Raw genomic sequence first — 13,610 nt, forward strand, 5'->3', positions numbered from 1 at the left:
CTTGGGTATAGCTGAAACTACGACCATTGTGTCCTCTATTGTCGAGATGCTTCCAGTAGAAAACCTGTGTTACTAGTTAGAGACACAATGTACCGTGGAGTGCTCAACAAAAAGTAAACAAAAAGACTGATGATATCTCAATATGCCTAACATTGTTTACTGCTGTAAAAACCTTTTTTTTTTTATTAAAGCCGTACACACATAGACATATCAGCTTGACTCTACTATATTCAGTTTTTGCATTCTGATGGTTCATAAAATGTCATTACAACCTTTTTCTATGTAGGTGTCCCGTGGACCAAGTTATTTCTTTGACGAAAACATGCAAGATCCTCTAGAAAACTCTGTGAGTACTCCCTGGACTGCCCATTTAAGTAAGCCAAGCATCTGGTATAAGAATGCATATAAATGTGAGTGGTTCTCCACAGCAGTTTATGACAACAGGGCCTGACGTCCAAGCAATTGACCCATCCCAGAGATACCTCCTGAACATCAACCTAAAGCAGGGAAGGAACCTGGTCACCCGAGACAAGCGCTCCGGTAGGTCAACACCCTGCAGGTGATCCATAATAATACACTAACTCTTTATAAGCTAACATCAAACGGTTCTTTCAAATGTGATTAAAAAAAAAAACACTTGGTCGGATCAGTACAGATCAAGAGATTCCCTATCAGATTTCTTTTACATCCTATAAAAATGCAGTTTCTTGTGTGTTGGCTTTTTGGCCACAGTGAGCCCTCTATGAAACTGCACATAAATACGGTGCTTATACATCTTGTTAATCTTGCTGTGTTTATAAACCAGTCAGACAGTGAAAAGTTTTGAATGGGAAAGGTTTCTTTGTGTAAGATGGGCTGTGTTCAGTTAACGCATGTGTTTACTAGTGAGGATGACGTGTCTTGTCAAGTGGTGCAAAAAACACTAGAGAAGTATGCAGTCAGACCAGTATGACAAAAAACAGACTGGGATAAAGAAATCATGTTGTGTCCTGAGAACACATGATTTGTACATTAAACCACTGGTATTGCAACTTTTTCTATTTTGAAATGGTATTCCAGGTGTTATGGTAGTGGAATCTTTTGTACATTTAATTGACATTCAGATGGTCATAATTCTTCCCCTCATGGCTCATGGGCTTTCTCAAAACATAGCCTGTGACTTGTATTTTTTTAAAGAGGAAGAGTTATCGTATCAAAAATCACAAATTACCATGTATTAAAAGATTTTTTTACAGGCCACACCATTTTTTCTTTTAAATTATTTTGTTGGTGTCTTTAGGTTTGATGTTGGAAATTAGTCTTTTGATTTTCTATGGGAGCATTAAACTTGTATGATATTTTGTTAATGTAATCATCCTAATGTAGTGCATTTGAATCTGTAATTTGGTTGCAATTATTAATTGTCATATCCAGGTATAAACATCAAGCATCAACTTAGAAAGATAGTTTAGATTTTAACAAATTTAATTTCAAACAAATTTTCATAACAGGATGATCTTTTGAGAATTGATTAATGATGTAGATCTATGAAAGAGGACAGAGGGACACAATTGTGTAATACATTGCCACTCATCTTGACTCCTCCCTGACGCCCAGGCCCAGTAGAGTTTGCTTAGGGAGAGCAACGACCTCAGGTGGCCAGAAGAGGAAATACAACATGAGAAAATTCATGTGTGGTCTTTATAAGTGTGGCTATTTACTGACACATTTTTTGGAATTTTTTTTACGTTAGTTTTACTCTAAGTGAAAACGATAGTTAAAACTGGCCATTTCAGATTAATAGGTGCATTCCATAATTGACAATTGATATGATAGTATTTCAAAGCTACATCAATCTTATGTATTTGAAAATGTAAACCTGACCCCGGATAAGCGGATAAAGATGGATGGATGGATATATTGTTGTAGCTCCCGTAGCTTTGGGAAATCACCTTACAGCGAAATAGTGAAAGGACTTCCTTCTTGGAATGATGCTTAACTGTTTTTTTTTTTGTGCCTGGTGGCAGAAGACCCTCCAAGCCCAGTGCCCTACTCCCTGCTAGTTGAGACCTTACTTTCCCTGACAAGATGGCACCATGATGATGCAATCCCCACACGCCCCCTGTCTCTCCACTGTTTGCCCAACAATCAACACCGTGCCAAAGGCTCACCAATGGCATACATTGTCATTACATATTCTGAAAGGACCCACGCCACCAGCCCCCACTCCTTGGTTTTTGTTCTCCCCTTTTTCCCATTAATTTCCATCGTCACCGTTCTCAGTCATGCCAGAGCTTTTCTCCTTGCTAGCTGCCACATTCTCCTCCTGTCAAGTTGCCTGGAGGTTTCCCTGTCACAGGCTGGCAGGGTGGAGCTGCTGTGGGTCCTGCCTTCCTTTGCGAGATGTTCATTTGGAGTGGGGAGCTGACAGGCCTGACAGCCCATCCCCACAGGGCCTTTGTCATGTGATTCAAGCCTCCCTGCAGGCTCTCTCAAGCACCCCTTTATCCCCTATACAAATGAAGGCATGGGACTGGCTTTCATTTTTTGGCCAATCTGCATGCAATCGCAGAAACAAAGAAGTCCCATACCCCAACCCCACTCGCAGACAGACTTTCTTAACAGGCTTGGGAGATTAACACTGGTTGCTTTTAGATTTTGGTTTATGGTTGCCTCACGCTGGCGAGTGTTTCTACTCTTTCACAATTAAACAGCTACATCCCTCTGTTTTTGCTATGTGTGGGGTGCACCTCCTCCTCACATATTTCAGTCTCTCACACAACCAGTATGGGGGAAGGGTGTGTATGTGTGTGGTCATGTGTGTGTTTTCATACACAATGTAGATTTTTACAGGTGTTACATATGTTCCACACAAAGTAAACATAGTTTGCATGAAATTACTCACTTTCACCATAGATTGCTATGTAAACCATGTAACTTAACACTTGAAGGTATTTACCACATAGCATTATCTTTCTGATTTGCTCTTTCTTGTATTTAATTTTAGGGACCATTGATCCTTATGTGAAGTTCAAACTTGAAGGAAAACAGTTTTATAAGTGCAAAGTGGTTTATAAAAGCCTGAATCCACGGTGGAATGAGTCCTTCTCCCATCCTCTTCGAGACAGAGAGCATGTCGTGGAAGTTCGGGTAGGCGAATAGAAGTGCACTATTTTACAGTGTTAGAGTTGTCTTGTATCATAGCACAATTTCTATTAATAATCTTAATTATGTTTCTAATGTTGTTGCAGGTCTACGATAAAAATCGGACCGCTGATGAGTTCATGGGTTCCAGCACTATTTCCCTAAAGCATCTTCAATTGTACAAGTGAGGGATACATTTTAATATTATATTTTAGGTAAACGATTATCATAAGGATATACATAAGTGGTCATCAGTTCATCATGTCCTTTCTGTATCTACACAGAACCTATGAAATGGAGTTGCATCTTGATGATCCGAAAAGTAAAGAAGATGACATGGGAGTTATTCTTGTTGATGTCTGCTTAATGTTTAGAGATGCCACCATCAAAAGAAGCCCTGTAAGAATATTTCTGATATAAGTATTTGTTGATGCAGTTCTCTGTCCCCAGTCTTCCCTGAATTGTCTTTTATCATGTATTTTTTTCTTTCCATAGAGATGGCGACCAAGGAAGAATAAGGTATGGATTTGTATACCATTACATTTTTTATTTTAACATAACTTAATCAATTCCAAATATCCAGAATGCCATCCTGAGTTCAACTTTGTCATGTACATGGTAATGCTCAGGGTTACCCTGATATAAGACACTAGGGGGCAGTAGCTGACTGTACTATGGTGCAACAAAGAATGAGGTGTATGCTCTCAACTCAGGCTTTTGTGTGTAACCTTGGTTTCAGCACAGCCTATTTCTTTTGAGGTTTTATAGTGAACCTGTTTTGCAATGCTTATTATTATTATCAGTGGTAGCATTTGCTGTGAAAAAATTATGGTACAATATTACATTCTGATCAAAACCAAAATAATTTTCAGTGAATACGTTTTCATGAAAGAGCCCTTAAATGAATATTATAGAGCAGTTTTTGGTTTTGTAGTAAACAAAGTTCCTTCTCATCTCAAGTGGTTTTCAATATATTGCAGCTGTAATTAGATTCAGAGTGAAATAGGAGGGTTGCTGTTTGGGACTCACACTGCAGCAAGTGGGTTTATATTCACACCTATGTAGTCACTATATCTGCCACTGTTCAGTCTCTTGATGGTCCAGTAGACAATCTCAATTTGAAATTAGATGACAAAGGAATGAAGCCATTTTCATACACATTGTAGGTTATCCGCTACAGATGGTTAAAGATACTCAAAGGGAGACAGAAATGTGTGATGGGACTCTTCACAATGTTCTGCTGCCTAAATCACAGTGCTAATTTAACAATGTAACAATGCCATTTTTTTCCCATTTCATTTTTGACAAACATACAATATCTTATTGCATTTAACACCTATCCTGGAAGTGCTGAATACCCAGCTCTTACAGCTTCACTCCCCCTCTTCCAGAACATCGTTTTCTCCCTCTGTGTTACCACCACAGAGACAGGGAATGGCAAGTGCCTAAGTAAAACTCTGCTGTGTGATAGTGTTTCAAACAGGAGGGGGGCGTATGGGAGAAGTGGGAGAGGGGCTCTGCTGTTCGAGGCATGTTGCCAGTGTGGGATGCCTAAGATCGGCAATGCTGATAATTCCCAGGCATAGCGGGCAATAACCCAGATGTTAGGATGTAATATCACAGCTGTGGATGGACAGCGCTGAGGTACCAGCCAAATGGACCTGGGTCTGAGCTCATCGTGCTTGTCCCCATGCTGTCCAACCATATGGAAGCAATCGCACAGCCCTTTTAGGACCAGGAATAGATTCTCTTTAGGGGCCACTTACAGTTAAGTGGAATTGTTTTATTGGCCGCTGAGATAGAAATGTGTCCAAGATAAACACTTGGGATGACTTGGCTGAGGCCTGTTTTATATCGCTCCTCCACTCCCTCTGTTCCTCTTCTTTTGAAAGGGCTGATATTTATAGGGCTGCGCCTGTGGTATTCCATGTTAATTCAGGTCCCTGAGATATGCTTTGATCCCCTCCGGATTGGGTGGCAATGTGGGTTGTGACCCCGTAGTGAAGAGGAGGGGCCGGAGTGGCAGGGGAGTTGTAGTGGGGCTGTTTGAAGCAGCGTCGCTGGGGCAGTCGAAGGAGCTGGGCAATCAAAGAGGCTAGAGCAGATTACGGGCATGCTCTTTAATTACAGTCAGCCCTACACAACCTCTCTGCTGTTTGTTTTTACAGCCCTGGCCTATCACCGCATGGCCTCAAGGGAACTCTAAGATGGAAACATATCAAGGCCTCTCTCTCTCAGTCTCTCTGTGAGACACGGCAGGAGAAGTGGATTATTTGCTTTGCTTGTCCTTGATTTCTAAAGAATCCTTAAATGCACAACATCTATGTTAGTTCCCTCGATTCACTTAAGTAGAAAGTATTGGTTATTTTGCTGGTTAAATAAATATTGGATGAATTTGTCAACATGCAGTAAACTGGTGCTGGCCATACATACTGGATGTATGCATAATTTGCTGATGAGAGAGCTGTGCGGTTTGCATCATTACTCACTGCTGCCTGCTGTCTCTTGTGCAGTATGCCAAGTGTCCTGCCTCCCCACACTCAGTCTGGAAGCCAGTGATGAGTGGGACTGTCACAGCCAGGGACATCTGGCTTCTCGCTGACGTCCCTCTCTTCCTCGCTCTCCAGGAGCCTCCATGGTGTGGCTTACCTGTCAGTAGAGATGTGCTAATGTGCACCAACAGAGATGTGCTGTATAGTGTGGACCTTTGTCCTACTTTCACGCACTCTTTGAACATGATGAGGTGCCAGGCTGAGGCAGGGGCAGGAAAACATCGGGGAGAGCACAGAGCTTCCACACATGGAGCTTTAAAAAAAAAAAACTGTCACTGTCTGTGTGTATCTTTGCCCTGCAGCAGAACCAGGCCGCACTATCCACACGGCCAGCTGAGACACAGAGGAATCAGCTGAAGAACCAGATGTGGACTGGGGTGCTTGGTATCACCTTAGTGGAGGGACAGGACCTGCCACAGCATGGCCGTGGGGACATTTACGTCCGCTTTCGCCTTGGTGATCAGAAGTACAAGAGCAAGGTTGGACTTGCTTTTTAAAAAGTCTTTCTCTTTTCCAACTTCTCCTACACTCCCTTTTCTCATGCTACTCTGTCTTTTTAATGTCTGCTCTTTATACTTCAAGTCTTTCTTCCCAGCCCCTATTTCTTACTTCCCCCGCTTCTCTCACAGCAGGTGCCTGTCAGTGACTCACCTCCACCTTGGCTCACTGGGCCATGGCAGAGGCAGCTCATTAGACTGGGCAAGGCTGCCACTCACTTTTCCCTGTGTTTCGGGTGCTGGGCTTCATTGCTTTCATTTGCATACCCAGCATGCCCTGTTCATCTACCTGTACTTGTTGGCCTCCCCCCTGATGATTCCATGGTGCACTTGTCTTGTGTTGTCGTGTCATTTCTTTGTAAACCTCTCTGCTTTCCTCTCTGCTTGTTTGTTTGTTGGACAAAGCTGATTCTAATTGGAAGCTGTCAGTGTTTACAATCCCAGAGTGGCTACTGAGGTGTACACATACAAGCACACACAAATAGAGGCACATACACACAACACACCTCTTTTTCTCCTCTCCTGCCTCGTTCTGGTTGGACTGAATAAAGACTTTATCCACATGTCATGCAGGAGCTGCTCAGTCTGATAATGCATTATACCTGACATTGCGTCAAAGTGTGTGTGTGTGTGTGTGTGTGTGTGTGTGTGTGTGTGTGTGTGTGTGTGTGTGTGTGTGTGTGTGTGTATGTGTGTGTGTGTGTGTGTGTGTGTGAGTGCGTGTGTGTGTGTCCATGTTACTGTATGTGCTGAATCTGTCTTTTCTGCCCTCAGAACCTTTGCATTCAGGCCAATCCCCAGTGGAGAGAGCAGTTTGACTTCAATCAGTTTGAAGATAACCAGGAACCTCTGCAGGTGGAGGTGTACTCAAAGAGGGGAAGGAAGTGTGAGGAATCATGGGGGTTGTGAGTATTTCCTAGTGGTTCGTGTTAATTTTGCTCACATTGGCTCCTCCACAGAATGAGTTGGCCTTATGTGTTTCGATGGAACTATTTTCCTTTTCTCTCTCAGGTTTGAGATTGACCTATCGAGACTTGCACTTAATGAGAGGCAGCTCTACACTCATGTGCTGGACCCAGGAAAGGGCAGGCTGGTGTTTCTGGTCACCCTGAGACCCTGCTGGGGAGTCTCCATCTCTGACATTGAAACAGCTGCCTTGGAGAACCCTGATGAGAGAGACACAGTAGTGGAGAGATTTGTAAGTTATTTCTTGTTATGGATTATTTTTTATCTAAAAAGAGAGTCCACACATATTGGTATAACATCCTGCTGCCATTTAGAGTTTAGTCATGTCATCTGATTCAGTAAGAAATACAAATATGTCATAAGAATTTTATCAAGTGCTGGTGGGCACATTTTCAATAACATGAATATAATTCTGTTACTTGCCAGGTGTTAAGAATCCAATTTCATGTGCTACATTTATTAACCATGCTCAGAAAAGGTGTTTTGATTAAGATGTTTTTAATATTATTTTTTTCAGAGCTTAAAGAACTCACACAAGTGTGGGGGGGAGGTTGGCTTACTTCAGGTCAAAATTGTAAAGGCAAATGATCTTCCTGCCACAGACCTCAATGGTAATCCGTAACAACAATTTACTTCTTTGTTTTCTACCCTCATGGTAGTGGCTTTTTTTTTAATTTACATTAAATAATAACATTTCTTTGTCATTTGTAGGAAAAAGCAACCCTTTCTGTGTTGTTGAGCTTGGTAACAGCAAACTTCAAACTCACACAATCTACAAGACCCTCAATCCGGATTGGAACAAAGCCTTTACGTTGTAAGTAAGACATCTGGAAAAAAACAGAACATCTGTCTTATTCTGTTGTGTATTGTTGTATATTTTAATGTGAATAACATGTTTCTTAACTCTTGTATTACAGCCCAATAAAGGACATTCATGATGTGATAGAGTTAACTGTCCTTGATGAAAATGGAGACAAAGCTCCAAACTTTTTGGGGAAATTAGCAATTCCATTACTTACTGTAAGTTTGTGTATGATCAGCAACTACATTACTACTGTGACAGGATTTAGCGTGTCTTACATATTAATACCTGATATACAAAATATATATTTTTTAATTCTTAAAGGTTCAGAATGGCCAGGAGATATGTTTGTTTTTGAAGAAAGAAGACTTGGGAGGTACATCAAAAGGAACCATCACACTCGTGCTGGAGGTTATCTATAACAAAGTAAGGATCAAACTAAACATGTTCAAGCTTGTTCAAAATGTGATAATGTTCCATATCATATAGCGGGAAGTAAAACAGTTGTTAAATTGCAGTGTTTATTTTGTTCTTTTTGTGTCCCAGGTCAGAGCTGGAATCAGAACCTTTCAACCGAAAGATATGAGATTAATGGAGGAAAACGTGAAGTTCTCCAAAAAGGTTATCGCTATTGATGTTTTTAGCAGATGGAAAAAAAAGACTTGCCAGTATGTTCCTCTCACATCCCAATAATATAGTAGCCGCGACAAAGCTACACAAGGTCGCAGTGTGGATCGGACATAGTCAAACTAATTTATTTAATTGGCTTCAAACATCTAACTTCATTGCAAAGTCATAAACATTATGTCCAGCATCAAATGATACTAACCGGTGTTTTGTTCCAATTATTTTCTATTAGGTTCTTGCCCGGAATATTTATCGGGTTCGAAAAATCAGCACAGCAGTTCTGTACACGTTACAGTACATTAAAAGCTGTTTTCAGTGGGAGAGCACGCAACGGAGTCTAATAGCCTTTCTGGTAAGTCATTGCCTCACGTTAATGAACTCTCTTTAAGCCTCAGGGCAAACAAGTTTTGTCCCATTTCACTGCAGCCCAGTTTTAACTCTTTCACTTTATTTGAATTAGATGTTGGGGAGAATCTTTGGTTTAGTCATTTTCTCTCTCGCTAGTCTTTTTCCCATGAAACACAATGGCTGCCTTCTGTTTTTATCCCATGCGTATGTGATGGATGTGCTTTATCCTTTAAATCAAACCCCACTTGGCTTTCCTTCAGTTCTGATGACATTAGAGTATATTTGAAGGGGTGGGGTTTGGGCGTTTGTACATCTGACTTCTTAGCAAAGCCTCCTAGCCCGGGGGACGGTGTAAGGAGGATCACAGTCTCAGCTTCCTTGGGTGGAGGAGTGACAGTCTGCCTCCAAGATTTGAACCTTGTTTAAATGTCTCTGTTTAGCTGTTTTTAATGAGGGTATGTGATCTAAGGTCCTAAGCTTAAATAATCTTAAATCACCCTGTGAATCCCCCTCAGTACAGCACATGTAATGTCATGATTAAGAGTGTACACTTGCCATGAAAGCCCTGCCAGCGCCGTGTCAGGGTGAGGAAGCGGTCACAGACAGGGTGTGTGAAGAAGTCTCTTTTTCACCGCCTTTCTTCTGTCTGCTCTGTCTCAGAATGACATGCAATTCATACCTGGTGTATTCTGTAAGCCCTTCTCACTGATCCAAAGGTGCAAATCCCCCCAGGCAATGGCCAGGCTCAGTGTATCACAGCCTTTAGAACAGCAAGGCACACAGACAGGCAGGCGGACACACAGACAGGAAGACAGAGAACAATGCGGGCGATTGTATAAGGATAGAGTGGGAGGCAGGCTACTATCTGGGAAAGAAAGTTAGAGCACAGAAAGAGGAAGACAGTTGGGTAAGAGTGTGCTCTACGAAGGCAGATAGCGAGAGACTTGGAAGTAGGTATATGGGCAGGAGAGCAGGAGGATAGGCAGGCTGACAGGTGACAGGTCAGCGGGATGGGGCCATCTTCTTCCACCTATAATTAGATCCTCCTCAGGCGATGGGAGTGTGTGGTGGCACACTCTAATCTTTCATTTCCACTTTTACTCCACCTGCTGTTTAGAAGTGCAGCACACAAATAGAAATCTTAGAATAAAGGAAAAAGGCTCACACACTTAGTATTTCCATCAGGGTCATCATTGTTACCGTAGTACAGTGCTTCCCAATTCATATTTTTGTCAGCTGCGTGTGTCATCTGCTCCCTACCAGTGAGAATGGTAATTCTTGTGACATTGACTGTAGCTGCTTTGTCCTTTTTATTTGAAACAATTTCTCTGTTTTCGGACATGAACATCCGCGCACTGGTTGATATTTTTAAAAGCAGACAGTAACAGAGTAGTCAGTGTATGGCTTTGTCCTCGACGAGGTGTGCTTGAAATAGTAGTGTCGAAGGTGCATGGTGAGAATTGCCCAAACAGAGTGAATCTGCCACTGTGTATTCATCACCCACTCATCAGCAGACTGAGAGTTCAACAAGTGAAACGTTCTTCTTTTCTTCAATGAGTTATTATATTCTCAACAAGTAACAAGCACAGTGAAACATGCAAATCACATGTAAATATTGCACGTAATGGATAGTAACTGGAAAAACTCTGAACTTCAGTCAGTGAGGGCAACAACAAGGTCTTGACTGACTGTCATTACAAGCCTAGTGCCCCTAGTGCCATGCCGCTGTCCACGGTAGTGCCCCTACCCATTTCAAGGGTAGCTGTACAGCCACTCCTCCTCCTCCAAGTCATCATTTGCAATTAAGTTAGTGTTTGGAGCTGTCTAAAGCAGCATGCCACCATGTGCCTTAATGAAACCAGCTCCCACTCCTATCTTTATATCTTTAGGCAGTGGTAATAAGGTAACTGATTCAGACATTGACAGATGGCCTCTGCTTGCCTCTCAGATGTGCATAATTATACCACTAGTGTCTGCTCTTTTCCACAGTGGCAGGCAGCGCAGGGCTTCTCAGGGTATGCCGGTAGGAAACGCTGCAGTGGTGGGTCTAGCTTTAATATACATTACAATACATTATTTATCAAGCAGGCAGACCGGGTCTACCCTTTTACACCATATACATCCTGTAATGCATTACCGCTGTTGTGGTTTCTACTGGGACTGCGGGATGCTCGCTAGTGCTTTACCAGGAATACTTAGCCATTATATCACTCAGTCCCACAGGCCAATTTTCTGACCTCCACACAGCATGCAGTCTACATTTGTATCCTGTTTATGTAGATTCATGTATGCATTATGAAGTGGTTGTTGGTGTGTGGTGTGGAAGATATTCAAATTTTGCATACAGGATCACTGCTTTGGTTCACGTTAACAAAGTGACTGGGAATGTGAAAAAAATGATTGAGTTTTTTGTCTTTTTTGTTTTTCTTTGGAGAAGTCTTCTTTGTTCATATTAAGATAACTTTTCCCTTTGAGTGGCAATCAGAAAGCTGCACACCCACATATACATTTTGCATTTACAGATTGATGGTTTATTTGGTTTTATGCTGCTGTTATTGTTTGAGGAAATGAGATAGTGTTCACACTACTTGCAGTATTGTCACTGTTTGCGAGTGCAGGAGGTTACTTGTTTTGATTGTGCAATCTCATCAGCAGAGTCCATACCGTTTGAAGTCTCCATCAATTTTCCACCAATGTGTAGCAGTTTAAAATAGAATTTCTCTAATTAGGTAATGTAACAAAAAAAGAAGAAAAACTCTTTCTCACACATTTAAACAAACTTTTGGCAAATCCTCATAAACATTTTCATCAGTGAACGGAAATACAAACAAGAAATTTAGATTTTTTTTCCTCCCTCTTCTTGTTTATGCTACGGTAATGAGCCTAGGATCCGCACTTTTCAAGAGTTTGACAACAGCATGCTCCTTTCTCTGAGAGAGAGGAAATGTGACAGCTAAAATCTTCATAAAATAATGTCCTTTAGATGTGCTTTTCACTAAGACTGAGCGAGATGAACGTGCTATACATCAGCAGTGACTGCAGAGGGGTCACCCAGAGTTCTTTGCTGCACACAAGAATGGGACCTGTAGATGGAGCTACAGCACTGCTGGAAACCTAAATGGAGGCACTTAGGAGATCAGTTACTTTTCCCAACAGGACCCATTCGTGGGAACAACTTGGAGTGAAATCCTCCATTCTGTGCATTTTACACCCAGGAACACAAGTTTCTTTCACAAAAAAAGAAAAGAAAAAATAACTAAATTAGCATGTATTAGCCAGCCAAATTAATCTGTTTCAGAAGTTTAAAGTTGGGAACAATTTTGATTTAGATGAAATGGATGAAAGTTAAAAAAAAAAAGAAAAAGGATCATTTACACTTGAAAGCTGATTTTGAGCTTTGCTGTCATTAGACCGCTTTAAGTATTTAAGTAGAATTAATATTTTAACACATGAGCTACCTCATCTGTCAGGAGTTAGACTAGAAAGAAACCTGTATACCTTATGTGAGTATTTGAACCGTTTTCTTTTTGTTACTGCCAGGTAGCAACCGCTTTAGACATCATTTGACAGCCTGTGAAATGCTGATTGCCTCACATCACACACTGTAAAGATGGCATTTGATGAATGTTTGATGCGATGCAGCTGTAAACACACTTGGCAGCTGCAATGGGCACTTTTTTGGGGGGCTGATAGAATCATCGTCTCCCCAGATGAGGGCAGGATAGGGTCAGATCTGGCTCCAAAGGTCTCGGGAGACCAGCTGTGTAGAGCCACAGCAGTCGGGGCCATTAACAAGAACACCAGCCCGGCCGAGATCAAAGCCATAATCAGAGTTGTCATAATTGGTCTTGTTAACACTGTCCCTGAAAATGAGATGCTTTGTGAGTCTTGGATCTGCCTATTTGTGGTTTACTGCATTGCAGTGTGGCCGAGCTTTTGTGAGAACAGCGAGAGGACTGTGCACGCCTGTGAATTGTCTCCTTGTTTCTGTTCTGCATCTGTTTTATTCTCTGTTTGAAAAAGTTGGAGGCCTTATGAGTGGGTTTCTTCAGTCTCATGGGGGTTACACTCGCCATCTCCATGGCTGACGGAGTTCTCACAGACTGTGTAGTGGGAATGTGTCTAGTAGGAGAGAAAAAAAGGTGACAGTGATGGCGATTTGTGTATTCATGGCTTTGAGCCTGAGATCTATTAATTATTAAATGATAGGCTATGACTACTTGCAAACTGCTCAGTAGTGTCTCCTGATTGAACACAGTATTATTATTTAGCTGCCCTGAACGTGTCAGTTGATAGATCTGGAGGATGGCTGAATGCAGTGTGTGACCTTGAAACATGTCCCCTTATTAGTGGGATTAATACGCTTTCTTTGCTTATATTCACTTCATTAGATCTGTAAAATTGTTCCTACTTTTATATGTTTTAGGACATACATTTCAGTCTTGAGAAGAAATTTGATTCAATTTAAACATACTAAATTCATCATTATTATTTAGTAATAAGTAATTTTTAAGTAAAAAAAGTGTCCTCAAGTGTCCTAATTATAGCTGACTGCACTGAATAAATATGTAGAGCTTCATCTGTCGTACTTGGTCGTTTTATATTATGTGTGTTTTCATGTATGCTTTGTGTTTAACCCCATTGTGTGTGCCATATCATAATGACTGCCTTTAACATACTCGCCACCTTCCGAGT

The 13,610-nt window shown here is 41.5% G+C and overlaps 1 protein-coding gene across 7 annotated transcripts in view; it reads left to right on the forward strand.

The window, feature by feature from the left end:
* mctp2a (multiple C2 domains, transmembrane 2a) overlaps positions 1 to 13,610 on the forward strand; it is a 33,509-nt gene that overhangs the window by 4,276 nt on the left and 15,623 nt on the right. For 6 of the 7 annotated variants that reach the window (XM_039809631.1, XM_039809635.1, XM_039809637.1 and 3 more), the window contains 15 exons: positions 287 to 346; positions 429 to 540; positions 2,987 to 3,129; positions 3,231 to 3,307; positions 3,408 to 3,522; positions 3,619 to 3,642; positions 5,978 to 6,154; positions 6,947 to 7,077; positions 7,184 to 7,370; positions 7,656 to 7,749; positions 7,850 to 7,952; positions 8,056 to 8,158; positions 8,265 to 8,366; positions 8,487 to 8,561; positions 8,800 to 8,919. In XM_039809631.1, coding sequence (XP_039665565.1) covers positions 287 to 346; positions 429 to 540; positions 2,987 to 3,129; positions 3,231 to 3,307; positions 3,408 to 3,522; positions 3,619 to 3,642; positions 5,978 to 6,154; positions 6,947 to 7,077; positions 7,184 to 7,370; positions 7,656 to 7,749; positions 7,850 to 7,952; positions 8,056 to 8,158; positions 8,265 to 8,366; positions 8,487 to 8,561; positions 8,800 to 8,919 — 1,623 coding nt within the window. The remainder of the gene's footprint in view (positions 1 to 286; positions 347 to 428; positions 541 to 2,986; positions 3,130 to 3,230; positions 3,308 to 3,407; positions 3,523 to 3,618; positions 3,643 to 5,977; positions 6,155 to 6,946; positions 7,078 to 7,183; positions 7,371 to 7,655; positions 7,750 to 7,849; positions 7,953 to 8,055; positions 8,159 to 8,264; positions 8,367 to 8,486; positions 8,562 to 8,799; positions 8,920 to 13,610) is intronic. The other variant, XM_039809636.1, reaches the window with a different exon arrangement.

This window comes from Perca fluviatilis, chromosome 8 (genome assembly GCF_010015445.1).
Source record: "Perca fluviatilis chromosome 8, GENO_Pfluv_1.0, whole genome shotgun sequence".
Classification (NCBI taxonomy): domain Eukaryota; kingdom Metazoa; phylum Chordata; class Actinopteri; order Perciformes; family Percidae; genus Perca; species Perca fluviatilis.